The following is a 22,780-nucleotide window of genomic DNA, read 5'->3' on the forward strand; positions in this document are numbered from 1 at the left end:
GCGTCCCTGGCGCGTCTGGCCGTCTGGCCCAGCACTGAGCGCGGCCAGCCAGACAGGTGTCCTCGCTAAGCGCCTCCATAAATGACTCGGGCTGGCGGCTCCGGTGACACGGCCCAGCGTGGGCGAGCACAGAGGGGCCGCGAATCAGCCATGTCCCCCGGCTCTGGTGCGCCCTCCCAGCCCCCCCCGGGGGTGGCGAAGGCCTCTCGGCAGGCGCCCCGTCCCCATCTCGGGGGCAGAGCATCATGTCCCGTGCTGAGGACGGGCACGGTTGTCGCTGCTGTGCAACGTGTCACATAGAACTCCGCCGCTCGGGGCGCAGGCGCTGCGGGTCATTCTGCGGGTCCACCGCCCAGCAGCTCGCCGGCGGTGCTGGCTGGGGTCTCTCCGGGGGTTCCGGAAGTGTCAGCGGGCAGGGCTACCTGCAGGGCCACTTGCACGCCCCCTCGGGGTGTGGGACCACCGGGGCCTCTCTGTGGCTGCCCCAGACACAGGCCCGTGGGCCAGGAGGACCTATAGTCTTCATTGGGCCACTTGAGTCATTTATTCAAGTGCACGGAGGTCAGAGACGGGTGCAGGTCAGGGGTCAGGGGTCAGAGGCCCGGACATGCAGGAGGGAAAGGTCTCGCAGCCGCTCCCTGGAGTGACGGGCTGCCGCCGCGTGGGGAGCAGGTCACTCGGCCGGCTCGGGGGCCGGCTCCCGGGCGGCGTGGCTTCATTCCGGGTACAGGACTCGCGACTGGATCCTGACCTCACGCCTCAGATCCCTCACACGCGCGTTTCTCCCATTCCCCGTCCAGGCCCCACGATGAAACTGAAGCGGCTGGCGGTCCTGGAGAAGTACAAGGACGTCATCGACTCCTTCTACCTGGAGTGAAGGTGCCGGGCCCCCCAGCGCCTCCGGCCCCCCTGCTCTGCGGCCGGGCGGGGCTGCTGGCCGGCTGTGAGGCCGGCATCCACCTTCGGGGGCCGCGGGCCAGGCAGCTGGCCGTCCCGAGAAGCTTCCCGTGTGCGTAGTTGTAGTGTTCGGCGTCGCTGTGTGTTCAGGTGACAGACCGGCTCCCTCCAGCACTGAAGGGCCAATAGCAGCTGGCGGGGGGGGGGGGGGGGGGGCCTTCTGTTCCACAGCCGCAGGGAAGCCTCGCTGTCACTCCCTCCCTCTGGAATCTGCCGGGCGGCCAGCCCATCACTCCCGCCCGGGGCTCCCCACGCACTCGCCCTCACGGCCGCTCCTAGAGCTGCTGCTGCCTGTGCCCTTAACGTGTGACCTGGACATTAAACTTCTTAACCAGCTGTCAGCAGGCCCTGGCGCTTTTCTCGGCTGAGCAGGTGGAAGCCGTGCGGGGTGGAGGGTCTTTAGCCCCGAGGACTGTGTACAGCGGGCACGAGTGACCCTGGGTGCCCGCACGCGGCCCCCTGCCGCTCAGGACCCCAGCGAAGCGGCCATTCCCAGGGCCACACCAGCGCCCCAGGCCCCGAGGGAGAGGGAGAGGGCACACGCAGTCAGCTCTGGAGCTCTTTATTCATTAGTGTGAGCCGAGGCGTTCGCAGCCAGTAAAGCGGAAGCAGCAGCTTACACAGCAGATACAGGGAAGGGGGTGAGCCGGGGCCCAGCCTGAAAGCACCCAGACGGGGGTGTCGTCAGGGAACCCCGGGACCTGGGCGCTTCCTGCCAAGCACAGGTCTGCGTGGCTATGCGAGGGGCAAGGGCGCGTGGCTGGCTGTCGATGAAGAGGGTGACCCGGCACCTGAGGGTTTAGAAACACCATGCCGGGCGCAGGGGGGTCGGGCTGAGCCACGCCCACAGCCGCCTGCTGCCCTGCGACCTCGCCTCCTGGTGGCGGTGCTCGGGGAAGGGGGGTGGCCACGGAAAGATCAAGTTAATAGCGTGGTCAGGCCTTTCAGCGGGACCAGCGGAGTGTGGCCGCGCACGGTCAGCCGCCACATCCGACGTGTCCGTCAGCTCAGAGCGGTTCCCCGCGACGCTCGGCGTGTCCGGGCCCTGCCCTTGGTGACAAGCTCAGGAGAGGACTCTCAAGGTGACCAGTACCGAGCCAGCGCCGCGTCTGTGTGTCTCTGTGGCCAATGTATTACCTGTCTGTCCACCGACGGTTACAGCTCGTCTGCTTCGTGGCTCCGACGTCTCTCCTCCTCCTCAGTCCTTCACAGGACAGACCCCGTCTTCACCTTCGGCATCGTAAACAGACCACAGTCACCGTGCGACGCGCACGTCCCTAGATGTCTCTCTCCTGTGCCCGTTCACGTCGTAAGAATGTCATCTGTGCTCTTACGTCAGTACTCTGTTTTATTTCTATTACATGTTTCATAAGCTAAGGAAAACCTTTTCCTCAGAAAGTTAGATGTGTTCTGATTAATTCTGTATCCTATTTACAGCTGAGGAAAAACTGTTTAACTGGAGTGTAAAATGGTTAACAATGGCAAATGACACAGTCCGCGTAGAGTTTACAAAAAACGTGTACCAAACAGACCTCGGCAAACCGGTCACGCACTGGGGCGTCCCTGGGAGCAGACCTCGGGCATCGCCTGCATCCTCTGCTCCGGTTTGTGAAAAGGCCGACAGGAGTGGGCTCGGTCGGGGACGGGGGGGCCGAGTGCACACGGGGCGTGCGCGCAGGCGGCTGACGTGGCGGCGTTAGGAGCGGCTGGTGCGGACACGCCGGCGGGAACCTTACTCCAAGTCCTTCACTCGCTGGCAGATTTCGTCTGTGAAGTCCGAGCACTTGGCATTGCCTCCCAAGTCCTTTGTCAAGCTCTGAGGAAGGGAAAGCAAAGTAACGGATCGCACGGAGCCAGAGCGAGGAGATGAGTCCGGCTCCGCCCAGTTCCTCCCAACGCTCACGGCGCCCGCCAGGCCCGCCCCCCCCGCCCCCCAGGACAGGCCCCTGAGGAAACACTGAGGATGGACACTCACATCCAAACCAGGGACTCGTGACTCCCCTGGGGAATTCCTAACGTTTAAGGAACTTGAAAGACATTTGGATCTGTTTTGGAGGCTGGGGAACAGACTAAGGTAGCATGTCAATCACAGCCACTGCTTTCAACTGGCCCCTCCCCTGGCCACGCCCACACGGACCTCCATGTCCTCTCCCACCTCCGCGGCCTGCTAACCAGCAGCCCCTGTGTTCTCTCTTCGGTTAAACGTTAAACGCACAGACGCAGCAGCGTCAGAATAAAAAACGCAAAGCCCCACGCCCCTCAGTCGGACTGCCCGGCTGTGGAAGACAAGTCCGGGTTTCTTGCCTTCTGGCGGTGAGAAGTGATTTCAGATTGCAGGGCTGTTTTTAAAGGAGCCGACCCTGAAAACGGAGCTGCGTGCAACAAGGCCGCCCCAGACGACGGGTGTGAGGCAGTGTCCCTGGATGAGGAAAGGCCCGGAGATGGGCGGTGGCGACGCTGGCACGGCGGTGTGAGCGTGCTCAATGCCACTTCAAAAACGGGGTCAGTTTGGCACTAGGCGTGTTTTACTGCGATTCAGAAAGGAAGAGGCCTCGGAGGATGGATCAGCCTTAAGGCCATCCCCTCCTCCGTTCTCCGCCCGCGTGCAGGGTGCGTGCAGGGTGCTCCATCGCCTCCGCGGCCACCAGCGCTCACGGAAACAGTGACACTCCTGGGCCAGAGCCGGACTGGGCGTGACCCAGCTCTGCCATGTGGCCCTGAGACCTTAGACAGATGATGTAATCTCGGTGCCTCAGTTTCTTCATCTATAGAATGGGGTGCATTGTAGGACCCACCTCATAGAGCAGTGTGCTGTGCTGAGGTGCGTGCTCTCACACAGCTTGACGTAAACTGCAAGCACCCCAGTATCGTTCATACTTCTACTAGAGGCCCGATGCATGAAGATTCGTGCAAGAATGGGCCTTCCTCCCCCCGGCTGCTGGCACCGCCTTCGCTCCGCCCGGAGCGTTCTTTCCGCCTTCCCACGCTGCCCAGAGGCCAGGAGCGGCTGGGGCAGTGCGGAATGCCTGCGTCCCGCCCCCGGCCACTCGGCACATGTATGCAAATTAACCCAACAGCTTTGTTGGGTTAATTTGCATACTCACTCCTGATTGGCTGGTGGGTGTTGTGAAGGTACAGTCAATTTGCATCTTTCTCTTTTATTAGGTAGATGTTTCTGATGCACGTGGCATACCGTATAATACCGTGTCGTAGACACATCTGCCTCTACCTACCGCTCGCCTCAGATCTCCTGGAGGCCCGAGACCTTATCTCATTCCTCAGTTGTTCTTTTTCATACCATATAACACACACAGTAGCTTTTGGTTGGGAGGAGAAAAAAGCCGCGTAGAAAAAGTAACGGCCTTGGCTAAGATCCCATCACCACCAAGGGGATACCCGGGCCTGCGCTGGCTCCGCCTCCCAGCCTCTGCTCTCCCCACAGCGCTCAGCGCCTCTCAGCCCTCCCCTGCGAAACACGCGGCCCCTCCCTCAGCAAACGCACGGATGTGCGCACACCCAGAGTCGGCCCGGGACCTCGAGGAGGAAGCCGTGCTGCGTCAGTCCTCCGGGCTGCGGGGCGCCACCACCTGCTCCCCACAGGTGAACCCCACGGAGGACACACGCACGCGGGCGACGCGTACGGTACCTTGCCTCCCTTAATAGTCGCGAAACACGCGGCCCCTCCCTCAGCAAACGCACAGATGCGCGCACACCCAGAGTCGGCCCGGGGAGCACACGCGGAGGACACGCGGGCGACGCGTACGGTACCTTGCCTCCCTTAATAGTCGCGAAGCAGGCGGCCTCGATGCGCCCGGCGTGGTCGAACATCCCCATGTGGCGCAGCATCATCACGGCGCTGAGCAGCAGGGCCGTGGGGTTGGCCATGTCCTTGCCCGCGATGTCGGGGGCCGTCCCGTGGACCTGCGGGGGGCGGGGGGGCGCAGCACAGTCAGGGGCACGGGAGGCAGCCTCCTCCGGGGCCGCACCCGTGGGAGACCCTGGGCAGCGGCTGCTCCCCCTCATCAGACAAAGGCCTAGAAATAAGGCCGCACAAATGAAAGGGCGAGAGTAACTTTTACTTTTTTTAATTGCAAAACTACAGACTAACCACCTTTATCAACTTCTGCTAAAATATCTTAACCGAGGAAGGATAAGTAATAAGATACAGAGCTGGAAAACGAATGACTACACCGAGCGTATGTAAAAAGCCTCCACAAAACAACGAGAAAACCCGAGTTCACACAGGTTTATACAGGTCCCCCTCCCGGTCCTCACGCCGTCGCCCGCATTCGGCCATGAGCGTCAGCAGCGTCCTTACCGACTCGAAGATCGCGACCCCGTTGGCGCCAATGTTGCCACTCGGTGTCACGCCAAGACCGCCGATCAGTCCCGCACACAGGTCGCTGGGGGCAGAGAGGACGTCGGACGTCGGTTTGAAAAACAAAACATCTCCCCCAGCACCTCGTCTTCAGCCTTCAACACCCTCCTCCACCAGAAGGACCAGGCCCCATGGAGACACGGCCGGCCCAGGACTAGTTAGGAGAGTTGGGAGCACAGGACCCCATGGAGACACGGCCGGCCCAGGACTAGTTAGGAGAGCCCGGAGCACAGGGCCCCATGGAGACACGGCCGGCCCAGGACTAGTTAGGAGAGCCCGGAGCACAGGGCCCCATGGAGACACGGCCCAGGACTAGTTAGGAGGGTTGGGAGCACAGGGCCCCAGGGAGACACGGCCGGCCCAGGACTAGTTAGGAGAGTTGGGAGCACAGGGCCCCATGGAGACACGGCCCAGGACTAGTTAGGAGAGTTGGGAGCACAGGGCCCCAGGGAGACACGGCCCAGGACTAGTTAGGAGAGTTGGGAGCACAGGGCCCCAGGGAGACACGGCCGGCCCAGGACTAGTTAGGAGAGTTGGGAGCACAAGGCCCCATGGAGACACGGCCCAGGACTAGTTAGGAGAGTTGGGAGCACAGGGCCCCAGGGAGACACGGCCCAGGACTAGTTAGGAGAGTTGGGAGCACAGGGCCCCAGGGAGACACGGCCCAGGACTAGTTAGGAGTCGGGAGGAGCCCGGACACAGGCTGTGCCGGTAGCGAGTGGCCGCTCACAGCGATGCCCTGAGCAGAGTAGGGTCCCCATGACGGAAGGTGACGGCTGCAGCCACAGAATAAGACCGAGTCCTGACTGACTGGCAGTCACACACACAGAAGAAAAAGCTATGCCAACACCAGATGCATAGCTTCTGTGTGAGAAGGAGGGACTCAGCAAGTCACCACGTGGCCATCATGCGTGTGAGTGTGCAGAGGGTAGAAACACAGGAAACGTGGCAAAAGGTGAACCGTGGTTCCGAGGACACGGGAACTCTGTGTACCTCGCTTGCTACTTCCCTGCTAGTCTGAAATTACGTCCGAAGTCTCCAAAAAATCTATAAAAATGACCAGCCACCCAACCAGCAATACAGAAACCAGAGTCAGTCCGCCCGCCAGCCAGCCAGCGACACCTGTGGAGGCCGTGAAGCAGGAGCTCGCGACCAGGGAGCAGTGGCCCGGCCACGCGGCCCACGCGGGGAGAAGCCCACCGTGTGCACGCGGACACCACCACCCGGGCGGTCACAGCTCGACGCCCAGCTCCCAGCAAGCACCCCCTCCTTCCGGGCATTCCTAAAGCCCCTCCCGGCCGAGCGGGGCGGCCACCTACCTCAGGATGTCTCCGTACAAGTTGGGCATAACGAGGACGTCAAACTGGGACGGATCCTGGACCATCTGCAAGAGACGCGCCGTGTGCAGTTAGCCGTCCAAGCTGCACGCACGCAGACTCCCCGCCCGCCACAGGGAGCTCAGAGCCGGGGAGCGTGGACTCACATTCAGGCACACCGTGTCCAGGTACATTTCGTTGAATTTAATGTCCTTGCAGTTCTCTGCCACTTCCCTGCATTTCTGCAGAAAGAGCCCATCGGACATGCGCCTGTGTTGAACCAAACGGAAGCTGTTGAAAGCAAACGCTCGCAGAAAGACAAGCGTCAAATCAGAGAAGTAAAGTGAGTTCAAGAAATGGAGTCCCAGCCGAAGCCGGTTTGGCTCAGTGGATAGAGCGTCGGCCTGCGGACTCCAGGGTCCCAGGTTCGATTCCGGTCAAGGGCATGTGCCTTGGTTGCGGGCACATCCCCGGTGGGGGGTGTGCAAGAGGCAGCTGATCGATGTTTCTCTCTCATCGATGTTTCTCTCTCATCGATGTTTCTGGCTCTCTGTCCCTCTCTCTTCCTCTCTGTAAAAAATCAATAAAATATATTTTAAAAAAAGAGAAGGAATCTCCCAACATTTAAAAAAAAAAAAAGAAAGAAAGAAATGGAGTCCCATCCCTGGCCGGTGTGGCTCAGTGGATAGAGCATCGGCCTGTGGACTGAAAGGTACCGGGTTCGATTCCGGTCAAAGGCACATGCCCAGGTTCGTGATCCCCAGTAGGAGGCATGCAGGAGGCAGCCGATCCATGATTCTCATCATTGATGTTTCTAGCTCTCTCTCCCTTCCTTTCTGAAATCAACAAAAATATGTAAAAAATAATAATAATAATAAAGTAAATTTTAAAAAAGAAAAGAAATGGAGTCCCAGAAGCCCAGATGGGTCATGTCGGCGACAGTGAAATTACATTTCAGGCAGCAGCAAGAATTAAGAAACACCTATTAATGAGAAAGTGCAGATTGCTCTACAAGGTTAACGACTCTGTGGTTTGCACGGTGTGACTGTTCACACGCCCAGCACTTCTCCCAGGTCAGGAGCCTGTACCTGACACTCAGGCGGCGGGGGACAGCGGGGGACAGCAGGGCCGAGGAGGAGGGACACTGTGAGAATGACCCACGGACAGCACCAGCCCTGGAGCGAGACTAGTGCACGCCCCGAGCACGTGTCCCATTTCAGAAACACTCTCGGGGCCCCGTCCGCTGGGGCCCCAGACGCCGGAGCGCCTGGTATTTCTCAGCCCCTCCTTACCCTCCCAGGACCTGCACTCCCGCCCTCCCCCAACCTGCTCCATCAGCACCCGGTGAGGCACGTAAAAGAGAGACCTGCCCCCGCGCCCCGCAGGGTACAGGTGGTTTTAGAGACCCCAGGAACCCGGGACGCACATGATGTTGGCTTTGTGCACGGCGGTGACGTTGCTGCGGTGGTTGTTGCGGGCGTACTCGAAGGCGAACTCCGCGATGCGCTTGCTCGCCTGCTCGGTGATGAGCTTGATGCTCTGCACGACGCCGTCCACGATCTGAAAGACAGGAGGGCCTGCCGTGCTGGAGAGGGTGCGGCCACGCCGGGCACTAGCAGCTGCCCGGGTCAGCAGCAGCGTGAGTGGCGGGCTCGCCCGGTGCCAGCAACCGTGGGCGGCAGTGGGGGTCACGTGGACCCATTGCACGGATGAGGAAAACTGAGGTAGGTGCTGAGATGGTCACCTGCCCATGAGCACTGCTGTGAAGTCCGGATTCAAAACTCAAACAGGGGGCATGTTCCCAGGACCAAGACCAATGCCCACACCTCCCAGAGGTCAAGGTGGACGACCTCCAGATGTTCTCACTGGGAACCTGAACAGCTGGCCAGGCGCACAGGAAGCAGCCCAAGTGGGAAGAACAGGCGTCGGGAAGGAACGTACCACGTGCTCGATTCCGCTGTACTCGCCCTCCGTGTTCTCGCGAATGGTGACGATATTCACGTCATTGTAAGGGGTCTTATAGCCTTCGATGGAGACGCATGGCCGGACATTTGCGTAAAGGTCGAAGGTCTTACGCAGCAGTAAGTTCATGGACGGGTGGCCGGCGGCGATCGGGGTCTTTAAAGGGCCTGCAGTGAAGAAGAACCCCCAGATGACAACCGGATCCCCCCCCTTTTTTTTAAAATATATTTTATTGTTTTTTTGTTTTGTTTTTTTCTTCAGAGAGGAAGGGAGAGGGATAGAGAGTTAGAAACATCGATGAGAGAGAAACACCGATCAGCTGCCTCCTACACACCTCCCACTGGGGATGTGCCCACAACCAAGGTACATGCCCTTGACCGGAATCGAACCCGGGACCCTTCAGTCCACAGGCCGACGCTCTATCCACTGAACCACACCGGCCAGGGCTCCCCTCTCCTTCATAAACACAAGTGCCCAGTATTTTACTTGAAATCCCACTTTGGCCCGGCCGGTGGTTGAGCGTCAACCTAGGAACCAGGAGGTTGCTGGTTCGATTCCCAATCGGGGCACATGCCCGGACTGTGGGCTCCATCCCCAGTAGTGGGGCGTGCATGAGGCAGCCGATCCATGATTCTCTCTCATCATGGATGTTTCTCTCTCTCTCTCTCCCTTCCTCTCTGAAATCAATAAAAATGTAATAAGTAGGCGAAAGATAAGCCTCGGTCAAGATAAACGTGCTTTCATTCGACACCAGCCAGTAAACACTCGATGTCACTGGGAAGACTCTGTCCCACAGTGAACACAGCCCGCGCTGAGTGCGCTGCTGCCTGGGGCCAGCTCTACTTCGCTTCGATGCGTGACTCCCGAACGCGTACCAGCGGGAGCAGCGCCCGCCCCCGCCCGCCCCCGCCCGCGTGCGCCTACCTTTCAGGCCCATCTTGTTCTTGTCCATGGACTCCTTGGCCTCCGGGGGGATCATCCACTTCCCGCCGGGCCCCTGAATGGCAGTGACGCTCCGCTCCTCCCACTGGATGGGCGCCTGCGTGCCACACCGCCGAGCGCGGGCAGCGGGAAAGACTGAGCGTGAGCGACCGTCCCTCCAGTTCCCAACACACTCCCCTTCGGACGCGACCGGTGAGCACACACCACGGAGGCCCAGGAAGGGCCCGGCACACAGAAAGCCATGTCATGCCCAGCCGGCGTGGCTCAGTGGTTGAGCATTGACCTACAAACCAGGAGGCCACGGTTCGATTCCCCGTCAGGGCACATACCCGGGGGGCAGGCTCGATCCCCAGTGTGGGGCGTGCAGGAGGCAGCCGATCCAGGATTCTCTCTCATCATGGATGTTTCCATCTCTCTCTCCTTCTCTGAAATCAGTACAAATATATATATATATATTTTTTTTTAATTTTATTTTTTTGGATTAGGGTTAGGGTTCAGGCTCAAGTTAGGGTTAGGGTTTGGGTTCAGGCTCAGGTTAGTTAGGGTTAGGGTTCAGGCTCAGGTTAGGGTTAGGGTTCAGGCTCAGATTAGAGTTAGGGTTAGGGTTCAGGCTCAGGTTAGGGTTAGGGTTAGGGTTCAGGCTCAGGTTAGAGTTAGGGTTAGGGTTCAGGCTCGGGTTAGGGTTAGGGTTAGGGCTCAGGCTCAGATTAGGGTTAGGGTTAGGGTTCCGGCTCGGGTTAGGGTTAGGGTTAGGGCCCAAATATATTTTAAAAAAGAAAAAGAGACGTTGCTCTCCAGCTCGCCCACGGGGACTCTCCGCTTCACAGCCCTATCCAGTGGCACTCCCAGCTGCCACCTGCCCACTTCAGTTTCTCACACTCTTCACGGGCTATAATTAGAACACCATCAGGAGTGGAGCAGCATGCTCCCGGGACGCTGCGGACAACCGATACGTGGGTGAGCCCGGGCACACGGGGTGAGACACAGGCCAGCCACGAGCCCCCCTAGCAGATCCTACGCGGATGAGACATTCAGAGGCGGCACCTCTGCGGAGACAAGTAGCGGAGTGGTCGCGTGGGCTGGTGACGGGCCGGGGGAGGGGGAGAGCCGGGGGGAGGGGAGTGCCTGCTAATGAGTATGGGGTTTCTTTTCGGGTGACGGAAATGTTCTAAAATTAGATGGTGTGAAGATTGCACAACTGTGAATGTACTAAAGCCCACTGAAGTGGACGCTTTTAAAGGGGTGGGTTGTACGGCATGGACGGTCTCTCTCAGGAAGCTGTTTAGGAAAAATGCAAGATGCGTGACATGACCTAAGACGGTAACAGTCTTAGCATCATCCTTTCCTGCCCTCACATCCCTCCGTGTGGAGTGTGGACTAGGCATGAGCTCGGAACGAGGCGTGCTTTGTGCACAGGGACCTTCACCCAGACTTAATCTCACACAGCCTATCACCCGGCAGCTATAAACAGCGACCGCAGAGCAGCGTGTCAAACAAAGTCCAAGTTCCCTACGTCCCACAACAAAAGGACTTAATATCCACCTGCCCTGACCGGCGTGGTTCAGTGGATAGGGCGTCAGCCTGCAGACTGAAGGGTCCCGGGTTCGATTCCGGTCAAGGGCATGTACCTTGGTTGCGGGCACATCCCCAGTGGGAGGTGTGCAGGAGGCAGCTGATCGATGTTTCTCTCTCATCGATGTTTCTAACTCTCTATCCCTCTCCCTTCCTCTGTAAAATATCAATAAAATATATTAAAAAAAGAAAAAGAAATATCAACTGTATTCTTGTGGGCAGGAAGGCAGGAGGCGGCACACAGTAGGACTGCGAGACCTCACGCCCGGGCAAGGGTCAGAGACCCACAAATCCTTTCCACAGAACCGAAGCCACGGCGGCAGCCTCAAGTGCAGCAGCGAACACCGACATTCAAGTTCAAGTCGTGAAGATCCACGACAGACCATCTCCACGTCCTACAGATGCGAACAGTTCGTCCCGAGAGGTCACAGACTCCGTCCGAGTGGCTCAGAAACTTGTCTACAAATGAAAGGGATTTTTAAAGTCCACTTACTTTGGCGGCGTCAAAAATCTTCATAACGGAATTGGAAATTTCCGGGCCAATGCCATCGCCTGGAATTAAAGTGACTGTCTGAACCTGAATGGGAGAAACCATCAAGGAAGTCAGTAAGAATCGATTTTTGAAGGTTTAAAAAAGAACGTCGTTGACAAACCCGCTTGGGGCGGATTGTGGGGGGGGGGGGGGGGGCATCGAGAAGACCCAAAGGCCGTTAAGAGAACAGACCTTCCTCCCTGGGCCATCAAAGGCGGGAGACACCAGAGACTCCGCTATTCTCCGCCCCGGAGTTAAGAGGCTGTGCAAGGAACTCAACGGATGCTCTTTAGATGCAACAAAAATAAACTAAAACGACTCGGGAGCCCTGGCTGGTGTGGCTCAGTGGATAGAGCGCCGGCCTGGGGACTGAAGGGTCCTGGGTTTGATTCCCTGTCAGGGCACATGCCCGGGGTTGCAGGCTCGATCCCCAGTGGGGGGGCGTGCAGGAGGCAGCCGATCCATGATTCTCTCTCATCATTGATGTTTCTATCTCTCTCTCTCCCTCTCCTTCCTCTCTGAAATCAATAAAAATCTATTTTTAAAAAAAACAGGCAAACAAAAAAACTATCCGGGAGACTTCCCAATGGATATTCCTTTTCCGACAAGCCACAAAGGGCCCAGGAATTCAAGTCTGGGAAAGCAGAGCGCGCGACACATGTCAACAGTGTCCTGAGCTTCGCGGGCAGGCGAGGTCTGGCTCTCCACACGGGTCCCGGAAAGTGCGGATTCCCACGGAAACCTGTCCCGTCTGGTGAGACTTCCTGGCACTCGGAACACCCCCGGGGTCTGCCTGTCACTCGGAGGCTCCACGTCGGAGAGGGTCTCCGCTTTCCCGAGTTCCTTTAAAAAACTGGCTCCTTCATGAGAAATGTCACGGACGTAAACTTGTCACCAGTGGGCATAGCTCCCGTGGTCATACCCGGGAAGCCTGGGTTACCCTTTAGACCAGTGGTTCCCAACCTTCCTAATGCCGCGACCCTTTAATACAGCTCCTCATGTAGTGGTGACCCCAACCATAAAATTATTTTCGTTGCTACTTCCTAACTGTAATGTTGCTACTGTGATGAATCGTAATGTAAATATCTGTGTTTTCCGATGGTCTTGGGCGACCCTGCTGGCGGTTCTCACCCTGTGGGTCGAGACATGAGGAACTGTATTAAAGGGCCGCGGCATTAGGAAGGCTGAGAACCGCTGCTTTAGAGGGACGTGTATATTTGTAAAGTAGCGTCAGCGATTTATTGCAAAGGCTGCAAACAGAAGGAAGCCAGCATTTCAAACGTAGAAACAAAAACGTGTCAGGGAAAATGACGAGGGGATTTAAATCCATTAAGAGAACAGGCTGACCCTCCCTCTCCATCTAGAAAACGGTCCGTCGTCACGCGGGGACCCTCCCCGACCTGGAGGTTTGGCCCAGACAAGCTCCCTGGCCTTCCCCAGTTCCCGTCACCTGTTGCTACTTAAAAAAAAAAAAAAAAATCCCTGATTCAAGTTTCCCTGGTCTTTTGCCTCCCAGGGACACGCCCTGAGCAGGGGGCCTGGTTCCACTTTTCTGCACAAACTGCAGAAATCTTTTAAAAGATTCGGGTCCAGCCCACCGGTTGGCTCAGTGGATAGAGCATCGGCCTGCGGACTGAAGGGTCCCAGGTTCGATTCCGGTAAAAGGCATGTACCTTGGCTGTGGGCACATCCCCAGTAGGGGGTGTGCAGGAGGCAGCTGATCGATGTTTCTCTCTCATCGATGTTTCTGACTCTCTATCCCTCTCCCTTCCTCTCTGTAAAAAATCAATAAAATATATTTTTTAAAATAAATAAGTAAGATTCATTTCTAGCCTTGGCCCGGTTGGCTCAGTGGATGGAGCGTCAGCCTGCAGACTGAAGGGTCCCGGATTCGATTCCAGTCAAGGGCACATGCCTGAGTGCAGGCTCGATCCCTAGTAGGGGGCGTGCAGGAGGCAATCAATCAATGATTCTCTCTCATCATTGATGTTTCTATCTTTCTCTCCCTCTCCCTTCCTCTCTGAAATCAATAAAAATATTTTTTAAAAAAAGAAAAGATTCGTTTCTCTTCTTTTCTTTCAGATACAGCCCCCGCCCCAACAGGCTAATTTTTTTTTTTTTAACGGGGAGTCTGGAAATTAAGTAACAGCAGAGCGCAACGACCGTCTCGTTAGCTCCCAGAAACGCGTCTGAAATGCTCGCTTCGCTGCCCGTAGCCTCGAGGTGCAGCCGCAGCCCGCGTCTTCGCGTGAGCAGAGCCCGGAACCCCTGGCTGCTGCTTCCTGTTCTCCCAACACGTCGGATCAATGTCCTCAGGCCACCGAATAAAACCTGCTTTATGCCACAGCTCAGAAGATAAAGCGGGCCCTGGCTGGTGTGGCTCAATGGATAGAGCATCAGCCTGCGGACGGAAAGGTCCCAGGTTCGATTCCAGCCAAGGGCACATACCCGGGTTGCGGGCTCAATCCCCAGTGTGGGGTGTGAAGGAGGCAGCCGATCAATGATTCTCTCTCATCATGGATGTTTCTATCTATCTCTCCCTCTCCCTTCCTCTCTGAAATCAATAAAATGTATATTTTTTTAAAAAGAAAGTAAATCGGTGGGAAAATGTACTGTGGTCTTACAGATGCCTCAGGACCCGGATGTGATCTGGGAGTAGAGGAATCAGGAAACCCAACCAGATTCTGCAGGAAGGCTCAATCCACAGCGTCTAGGAGGCCGCTGACCCCCAGGCTCAGAGTGCTCTGGACATGTGGCGTCCGCCTTTAAAAGCGCAGGACTCTGGCGCCGGGGACGGGGAAAGCAGCAGATTTCATGAGAGACAGAGGATCCACCAGGGTGATCCCCTATCCAGACCGCGGAAGGACAGCAGATGCCTCAGGACCTGACAGATGTCCGAGGCGTCCGTTCCCTTGGCGACCCGCCTGCCGCTTTTAGGGAAGCTCACAACGTAAAAAGGCAAAGCAGGTTCTGAAGCTTCTCAACAACGTGTTCTCCATTTGTACGAGGTTTGGAAGAAATAAACAACCACCTGTCTTACAAAATGAGGTTGTGAAATAAAGGAACAGGCTCAAGGGAGACATCCATCTATTTTTAACAAGGCTCCTCGGCTGTAATATAATTCTTTTAAATGTGACCTAATAGGTTTCTGCATGTTAGCCCATAATTTTAAGATACAGTGTGTAAGTATGGCCCAATTTACCCTAATTTTACATACATGGAGGTAAAGGGCTGTTTGACGTGTTAGAGCATCTTTCTTGAGAAACTTCTAAAAGGAAAAAATAAAATCAAAGACATAATTATACTCACGCCACCAGCAAAACCTCTGGTCACCTGTTTTGGGGTGTGGACGGCTCCCAGCAGCCGAGAGACCTAGATTAACATCAACAAAGAAATGTCACGCACAGAATTCAACCCCGGGGATTAAGAAGCAAAGATGGCCCTAGCCAGTCTGGCTCAGTGGGCAGAGCGCCGGAAGGGTCCTGGGTTCGATTCCGGTCAAGGGTGCGTACCTCGGCTGCCGGCTCGCGGCCCTGGTCGGGGGCGCGTGCAGGAGGCAACCCATCGATGTGTCTCTCTCACATCGGTGTTTCTCTGTCTCTCCCTCTCCTTCCACTCTCTCTAAAAAATCAATGGGGAAAAAATATCCTCATGTGAGGATTAAAAAAAAAGGCCGGGAACTTCCGAGCAATATCTTCTCACGTATCCGTTACATGTGGTAAGCCGCCTCAGATCCGGACACCTACACATTCGGATTCCCTTCGGCTCTGAGAACTTAAAGCTCTGCACACTGTAAAGCCAACTTCATGGACGTAAGTTTGTCGAGAGATGTCGAAGGGAGAACGAAACTACGTTTTCAGGTCAAACATTTGGTGCCTGACCGGTGTGGCTCAGTGGATAGAGCGTCGGCCTGTGGACTGAAGGGTCCCGGGTTCGATTCCAGTCAAGGGCATGTACCTTGGTTGCGGGCACATCCCCAGTGGGGGGTGTGCAGGAGGCAGCTGATGGATGTTTCTCTATCATCGATGTTTCTAACTCACTCTCCCTCTCCCTTCCTCTCTGTAAAAAAAAAAAAAAAAATCAATAAAATATATATTTTTTAAAAAACACATTTGGGTCTTCCCCAAATGACCGTCTCCGAGGCACCTTCTGCTCCAATCCCTAAAGGGGAAAAACTGGCCCCGCAGAGGTCAAATGACGGTCAAAGGTCACCGGGAGCAGGGAGTCCAGGTCAGAGGGGAGCCCTGTCTTCTGACTCCCCAACCCAACACACTCTCAGCATCCACGCGTGCAAAAGCGGCGTGTTTTCCTGCAGACCCACGCCAAAGGCGACACACTGCCGACCAGCACGTGACCGGCGGGGCCGCCATGGTCCCTCCGTGATCCCGCGTCTGCAGGCCTCGTGCCCCGCCTGCCACAGCCGAGCGGGTATTAAGTGTAAGCTCCGCGCTGAAGGGATTGACTTCTGCTTAGACAGTGACACATGTGACATGACAGCTACCGTCACTCTCACACTCTCACACACACACACACACACACACACACACACCCCACACACAGAACCCGGTTACGGGGTAACGCCGTGACAGACGCCCGGGAACCGTGGTCTGCGTGGCGACTGCAAAAGAAACCTGTGGGTACCCACACCTTCCGTAGGCAGGGCCCGGGCACCCCCACGATCTTTTTTTTTTATATAAATATATTTTTTAATTGATTTTTTACAGAGAGGAAGGGAGAGGGAGAGTTAGAAACATCCATCAGCTGCCTCCCGCACACCTCCCTACTGGGGATGTGCCCGCAACCAAGGTACATGCCCTTGACCGGAATCGAACCCGGGACCCTTCAGTCCGCAGGCTGACGCTCTATCCACTGAACCACACCGGCCAGGGCCACGATCTTTTATTGAAGCCTCAATCAGCTCTGTGATGGCTCAGAGACGGTCGGTCATTGGTTCGGGGTCACACAGCCCATCCGTGGCCGTGCCAGGATTTAAACCTAAGCCTCCTACGTTCCAAGTGTCGAGCTTTTTTTTTCACCAAGAAGTAAAAATTTTTTTAAAAAAGGGCATGTGGACATCACTTTACACTCACCACCAAGGAAAAAGAGTATCAAATTCTACAGGAAAAAAAGTGAAGTTTGCCCTGACCGGTGTGGTTCAGTGGATAGAGCGTGGGCAAGGGTCCTGGGTTCGATTCCGGTCAAGGGCATGTACCTTGGTTGCGGGCACATCCCCAGTGCGGGGTGTGCAGGAGGCAGCTGATGGATGTTTCTAGCTCTCTATCCCTCTCCCTTCCTCTCTATTAAAAATCAATAAAATGTACTTTTTCTAAAAAAAAAAATAAATGACGTTTTTCAGGTCAGATTTCTAGGTGACTGCTGGTGCCCAGCCCCAGGAGACCCGAGGAGGGCCTGTCCTTCCTGGTGCCTGTAACCCGTGGGGTGACCTTGGCCCCAGAGCAGGCAGAATGGGACTAAGAACTGGGAACACCCCAGACGCCGGGGGAGCCTGGGATCCTCTCGCCTTCTGACACCGACTTCCTGCGTGACCTTGAGGATGACCTCTAACGGCGAGGGTTAGCGAGCGCCACCCAGGAGCCCAGCCCAGCCCAGGCATCCCAGCTGTCAGCAGCGCCCAAGCTCCAGGTCGCGGGTTCTCCCTCAAAAAAAGCGGGGGAGCTGCTGGCTTTTCCCTCTCCGAGGGTCCAGGTGGCAACTCCAGGGTGCAGGGCGCCCTTCGGAGGGGCACAGGCGCAGGGGCAGACCCGGGAGAGCCGGGCTGGGGGGCAGGGAGACCCGGCAGGAAGCGGCCCGGGGTTCCCCCACGGGACGCCTCCTGCCGGGCGCCCGCGGCCCGCGAGACGACCCGGCCTCGCCCAGCGGACCGCGGGGGCCCGGCCGTCACAGCCCAGCGCGGAACGGGCTCAGCCTCGGCCCGTCGGCTCGACGCAGGACCTGGGCTCCGGCCCGGGGGGACCGGCGGGAGCAGGGCCGCGCCCCTCCCTCCCTCGTCCTGGTCATCCCCACCCGGCACCCCCACCTCCAGCGCGGCCATCCCGGGCGCGGGCTGCCCACACGCCGCGCGCGCCACGGAGCCGCCGCTGCCTCGGGCCCGCCGCCCCGCGCGGCCGCCGCCCGCCGCCCCGCGCTCACCTTGGACACCCACGCGGGCCCGGCCATCGCGTCTCTCCTCTCACCGCGGCGACAGCACGGGCGGCTCGAGTGCGCAGTCGCCCAGCTCGCGCCGGGCCCCGCCCCCGGGAAGCCCCGCCCCCCAGAGCCCGCCCAGGGGATGCTCCGCGCCTCCTCTTGGCCAATCGCCAGGCTCGTCTCACGGTGACGTACGCCGCGGCGACCCGGAAGCTGCTCAGTCCGGTTCGGGGCGTCCCCTGCCGGCTCCGCCGGCTCCTCCTTCATTCATTGACTCACCATGGAGGTAGGGTCGCGGCCCTGCGCCTTCCGCATGCTGATCGATCCTTTTATTTATTTATTTTTATTTTTGTAACCTTTTTTTTAAAATCCTCACCCGAAGATATTTTTCCATTGATTTTTATTTTTTTAATATATTTTTATTGATTTCAGAGAGGGAGAGAGAGAGAAAGAAGCATCCATGATGAGAGAGAATCTTGGATCGGCTGCTTTGGCACGCCCCCTACTGGGGATCGAGCCAACAATCCTGGCATGTGCCCTTGACCAGGAATCCAACCCGGGACCCTTCAGTCCCCAGGCCCATGCTCTATCCACTGAGCCAAACTGGCTAGGGCGTCTATTGATTTTTAGAGAGAGTGGAGGAGAGAGGGAAAGACAGAGAAACATGGATGTGAGAGACACATCGATGGGTGCCTCCTGCACGCCCCCTACTGGGGATCAAGCCTGCAACCGAGGCACGTGTCCTTGACCAGAATCGAACCCGGGACCCTCCCACTGAACCAAAGGCTAGGGCCACTATTTTATTTTATTTCTTAAATATATTTTTATTTATTTCAGAGAGAAAGGGTGAGGGAGAGAGAGATAGAAACATCCGTGATGAGAGGGAATCATTGATCGGCTCTCTCCTGCACACACCCCCACAGGGGATCAAGCCCACAGCCTGCCTGGGCATGTGCCCTTGACCAGAATCGAACCCGGGACCTTTCAGTCCGCAGGCTGACGCTCTATCCACTGAGCCAAAGGGGCTAGGGCTGGGCCACTATTTTACTAGTAAATGGCAACACCTCCTTCCTATTGTCTATCCCCCCTTCCCTGCTTTCTTTCTCCTGAGCACATCTCACATTTCACTTACTTATCGACCGTCTCCTCCCCCAGGGGTAAATTCCAGGAGGGCAGGACTTTTGTTCTGTGCTGTGCTGTATTCTCAACGCCTATAGAGGTAACTGCACGTCCCCCTGCCCTACACAGGACGGGCCCAGATTTAAATCCACCTATTAGGGGCCCTGTGGCCTTGGGCAGCTCGCCACCTCTGAGATTGCTTCATCTGTGAAATGGGATAAGAGAGACGGAGAGACAGAGAAACAAACTATAGACGTAAGAGGCGTTGGTGGAATCATCTCAGTAAATGGGCACGGAGCCTGTCCATTCATGCTTCCCTTCCCTCCGCCCGCCCTTCTTGCAAACAGATATGCACGCTTTCTTCGTCAGGGACCACACGCAACATCTGGAGCCGCCACGGGAGCGTGATGTGATTGGGGGTCAGAGAATGCGACGGAGCCTGGCTTTGCTACTTCCGAGCTGGGTGGCGCTGGGCAAGTCACTTTGCCTCTCTGAGCCCAGGACTCCTCGTCGGTAACATGGGAACTGTACCCCTGGGTCCTCACAGCATTGTTGTATCAGTTCAAGAGAGAGAGGGCGGGCCTCTTTCAGGGCAATAGCCATCAAAAAGGGTTTGCTGCCCCACCTGGTTTAGCCTTCGGACTGAAGGGTCCTGGGTTTGATTCCGGTCAAGGGCACATGCCAGGGTTGCTGGCTGGATCCCCAGTGGCAGGCATGCAGGAGACAGCCAATCCATGATTCTCATCATGGATGTTTCTATCTCTCCCTCTCCTCCCTTCCTCTCTGAAATCAATAAAAATAAAAAATTTTTTTATATATTTTATTAATTTTTTACAGAGAGGAAGGGAGAAGGATAGAGAGTTAGAAACATCGATCAGCTGCCTCCTGCACACCTCCCACTGGGGATGCGCCCGCAACCAAGGTACATGCCCCTGACCGGAATCGAACCTGGGACCCTTGAGTCCTCAGGCCGACGCTCTATCCACTAAGCCAAACCGGTTTTGGCAATAAAAATAAATTTTTAAAAAAGGTTTGTTGCCCTCACCGGTGTGGCTCAGTGGATAGAGGGTCAGCCTGCGGACTGAAGGGTCCCGGGTTCGATTCCGCATGTACCTTGGTTGTGGGCACATCCCCAGCAGGGAGTGTGCAGGAGGCAGCTGATTGATGTTTCTAACACTCTATCCCTCTCTCTTCCTCTCTGTGAAAAGTCAATAATATATATATATTTTTTAAAAAGGGGTTTATTGTGGGAATTGTCTAGTCAGGTTGGCGCTTCTATTTCTCACCTGTGGGAGGAGGGACTCCCAGAACTGAAAAGTCCAGTCTTCAGCAGAAATTCTGGCTTTTCTACCTGGACGGCTTGGAATGCAGGTGAACAGAGGTTAGCAACCGGAAAAGAATGTGCCGGAGCAGGCTCTGCACACGGGCCGGCCGTTCCCAGGCGTGTGGGATCTCCGACGGGAAGGAGACCTTGTGTAAAAGCGATTGTGTGGTTTGGAGAGGTTTCGATTTCTCCTACAGAACAGGGGTCGGCAAACTCATTAGTCAACAGAGCCACATATCAACAGCACAACGACTGAAATTTCTTTGGAGAGCCAAATTTTTTAAACTTAAACTTCTTCTTAACGCCACTTCTTCCAAATAGACTCGCCCAGGCCGTGGTATTTTGTGGAAGAGCCACACTCAAGGGGCCAAAGAGCCGCACGTGGCTCGCGAGCCGCGGTTTGCCGACCACTGTCCTACACCAACGTGGGAGAAACGGGAAGTGCAGGTGGGGGGAGTCTCCCAGAGGCCTGTCTCTGCTCTAAAACTCCACCCTCTCTGAGTTCCTGGTCACACATCCTGACCCCTCTTTCCCGTGACTGAGGCCCTTCCCCGATGTGTCTTATATGAATGAAGGGCGGGGAGGTGACCTTTGAGTCACAGCTGTAAACGGACAACTAATCGGTCTGGGCTGCGTGCCACTTCTTGAGCCAATTCAGCAGAGACAGGGTTGAATCCTATGAGAGCATTTATTCCAATCTTGCTGGGGCGGGGGTGGGGAGGGGTCATCCCCAAAAATCTGCTCTGCAACCCCCTTAAGCCAGCTGCTTATTCACTGAGTGGCCAGATTATGATGATCTCTGAATGCATATTAGCCTGTCCACTCAGTGTGTGTATATATATGTATATATGAGAGGCCTGGTGCATGAATTCGTGCATGGGTGGGGGCCGGCCAGCCTGGCCAGGGGGAGGGGACATGGGCGGTTGGCCGGCCCGCCTGCTGGTCGAACTCCTGGTCGAGGGGACAATTTGCATATTAGCCTTTTATTCTATAGGATGTACACTGAGTGGCCGGATGATTATGTGTTCAGAGATCATCATCATCTGGCCACTCCGTGTATAGGGTAGAAGGACAAAGATGACTACGTGGGGAAGTAGGAATGACAGGCTTGGGGAACTAGGCAGTGCCGGCTGGAGTGGGACTCCATTGTTTGGGCACCAAGGTTGTTCATCTTCCCACGATAATAGGCAGTTCTTGAATGGGAATGGACCCCAAATTCTATTTCTGCCCCTAACACAGCCATGTTGCCGCTGCCCAGCCGTAGGCCCCTGGGCAAGTTACTGCACTGAGCAGTGAACACATCTGTGAGGTGGAGATAAGGCCCCGAAGAGTGGCTGTCCCAGGGTGAGAAAGAACACGTGGGCTGACCCCTAAAAGGCACGCTGCGGTGATGTCATTTGCTTAAAAGCCACAGAAATCGCCCTGGCCTTTGTCACAGTAAGTCTCCGGACACAGTAAGACCTTTTAATGGTGCCAAGTCTAGCCCTACCCAGTGTAGCTTGGTGGATAGAGCGTCGGCCTGCGGACTGAAGGGTTCTGGGTTCGATTCTGGTCAAGGGCACATGCCTGGGTTGTGGGCTCGATCCCCAGTAGGGGGCGTGCAGGAGGCAGCCAATCCATGATTCTCTCTCATCATGGATGATGTTTTTCTCTCTCTCCCTCTCCTTCTCCCTTCCTTTCTGAAATCAATTTTTTAAAAAAATGTATTTTTAAGGGTTTGTTGCCGTAACTGGTGTGGCTCAGCGGATAGAGCATCAGCCTGAGGACTGAAGGGTCCGGGGTTCAATTCTGGTTGGGGACACATGCCCAGGTTGCCGGCTAGATCCCCAGTAGGGGGCGTGCAAGAGGCAGCGGATCCACGATTCTCATCATGGATGTTTCTATCTTTCCCTCTCCCTTCCTCTCTGAAATCAATAAAAATATTTTTAAAAAATAATAATAAATAAATGGTGTCAAGTCTCATGCCTGTGTGCGAGGACTCAAAGACAGGCGAACGACTCCTGCCCTCCCCGCTAAAGAAGCCCAGGGTGATGCCCTGCCCTGTGGGGGGGAGAGGGTACCCTCCGGAGTCCACCGCAATGACCCTTCCCTCTCCACGTGGGCCGGGCCCACAGGTCCCTCAACCTGTCCCCCTGCACCGCTCGAAACTGTGTACACCAGTCCCGCAGCCGGGGTGCGCCCAGTCACCCCCGCCCGGAAGTGCCGGGTTCGCCCCGCCCACTCCTGCGCGGAGCCGTCGCCGGACCTGCCAGCAGCGCCCTCTTCCGGCGGTCGACTCCCTAGGCGGAGCCCTCCTTCCGCCCCGAAAGCAGACCACGCCCCACCCTAAGGCCACGCCCCACATCGTGATCCGCGCCCGAAGCCACGCCCCGCGCCAGACCCCGCCCCTCATTGGACTTTGTCCTCAGACGGTGCCCCGCCCGAGGCCACGCCCCTCGACAGACCCCGCCCCGCCTCGTCAGCAGGCCCCGCCCCTTCACCGGACCCCACCCGTCCTCCAACCACGCCCCGCCCCTCGCCGGCCACGCCCC

General features: G+C 56.7%; 2 protein-coding genes across 4 annotated transcripts in view; one reads left to right on the top strand and one right to left on the bottom strand.

Moving 5' to 3' along the window:
- ACSBG1 (acyl-CoA synthetase bubblegum family member 1) overlaps window positions 1–1,107 on the top strand; it is a 30,552-nt gene extending 29,445 nt beyond the window's left edge. For all 3 annotated transcript variants that reach the window (XM_054713391.1, XM_054713390.1, XM_054713392.1), the window contains one exon: window positions 801–1,107. In XM_054713391.1, coding sequence (XP_054569366.1) covers window positions 801–877 — 77 coding nt within the window. In that variant the 3' untranslated portion in view covers window positions 878–1,107. The remainder of the gene's footprint in view (window positions 1–800) is intronic.
- Window positions 1,108–2,285: 1,178 nt separating this feature from the next.
- On the bottom strand, window positions 2,286–17,902 carry IDH3A (isocitrate dehydrogenase (NAD(+)) 3 catalytic subunit alpha). The gene is made up of 11 exons (XM_054713347.1): window positions 17,810–17,902; window positions 14,969–15,031; window positions 11,621–11,704; window positions 9,538–9,652; window positions 8,593–8,780; window positions 8,078–8,211; window positions 6,819–6,921; window positions 6,655–6,719; window positions 5,276–5,360; window positions 4,726–4,878; window positions 2,286–2,773 (listed from the first exon to the last, which is right to left on the bottom strand). The coding sequence occupies exons 1-11, from the start codon at window positions 17,834–17,836 to the stop codon at window positions 2,690–2,692; spliced, it is 1,101 nt and encodes a 366-aa protein (XP_054569322.1). The 5' UTR covers window positions 17,837–17,902; the 3' UTR covers window positions 2,286–2,689.
- Window positions 17,903–22,780: the final 4,878 nt, after the last annotated feature.

This window comes from Eptesicus fuscus, chromosome 25 (assembly GCF_027574615.1).
Source record: "Eptesicus fuscus isolate TK198812 chromosome 25, DD_ASM_mEF_20220401, whole genome shotgun sequence".
In the NCBI taxonomy this organism is placed as follows: Eukaryota; Metazoa; Chordata; class Mammalia; order Chiroptera; family Vespertilionidae; genus Eptesicus; species Eptesicus fuscus.

Coding starts and splice junctions, on each gene's coding strand:
- IDH3A (XM_054713347.1), bottom strand. CDS start 17,836: ATGGCCGGGCCCGCGTGGGTGTCCAAG. Junction 8,212..8,592: donor ACAGCGGAATCGAGCACGTG/GTACGTTCCTTC, acceptor CCTGTCTTTCAG/ATCGTGGACGGCGTCGTGCA. Junction 6,922..8,077: donor GTGCACAAAGCCAACATCAT/GTGCGTCCCGGG, acceptor GGTTCAACACAG/GCGCATGTCCGATGGGCTCT.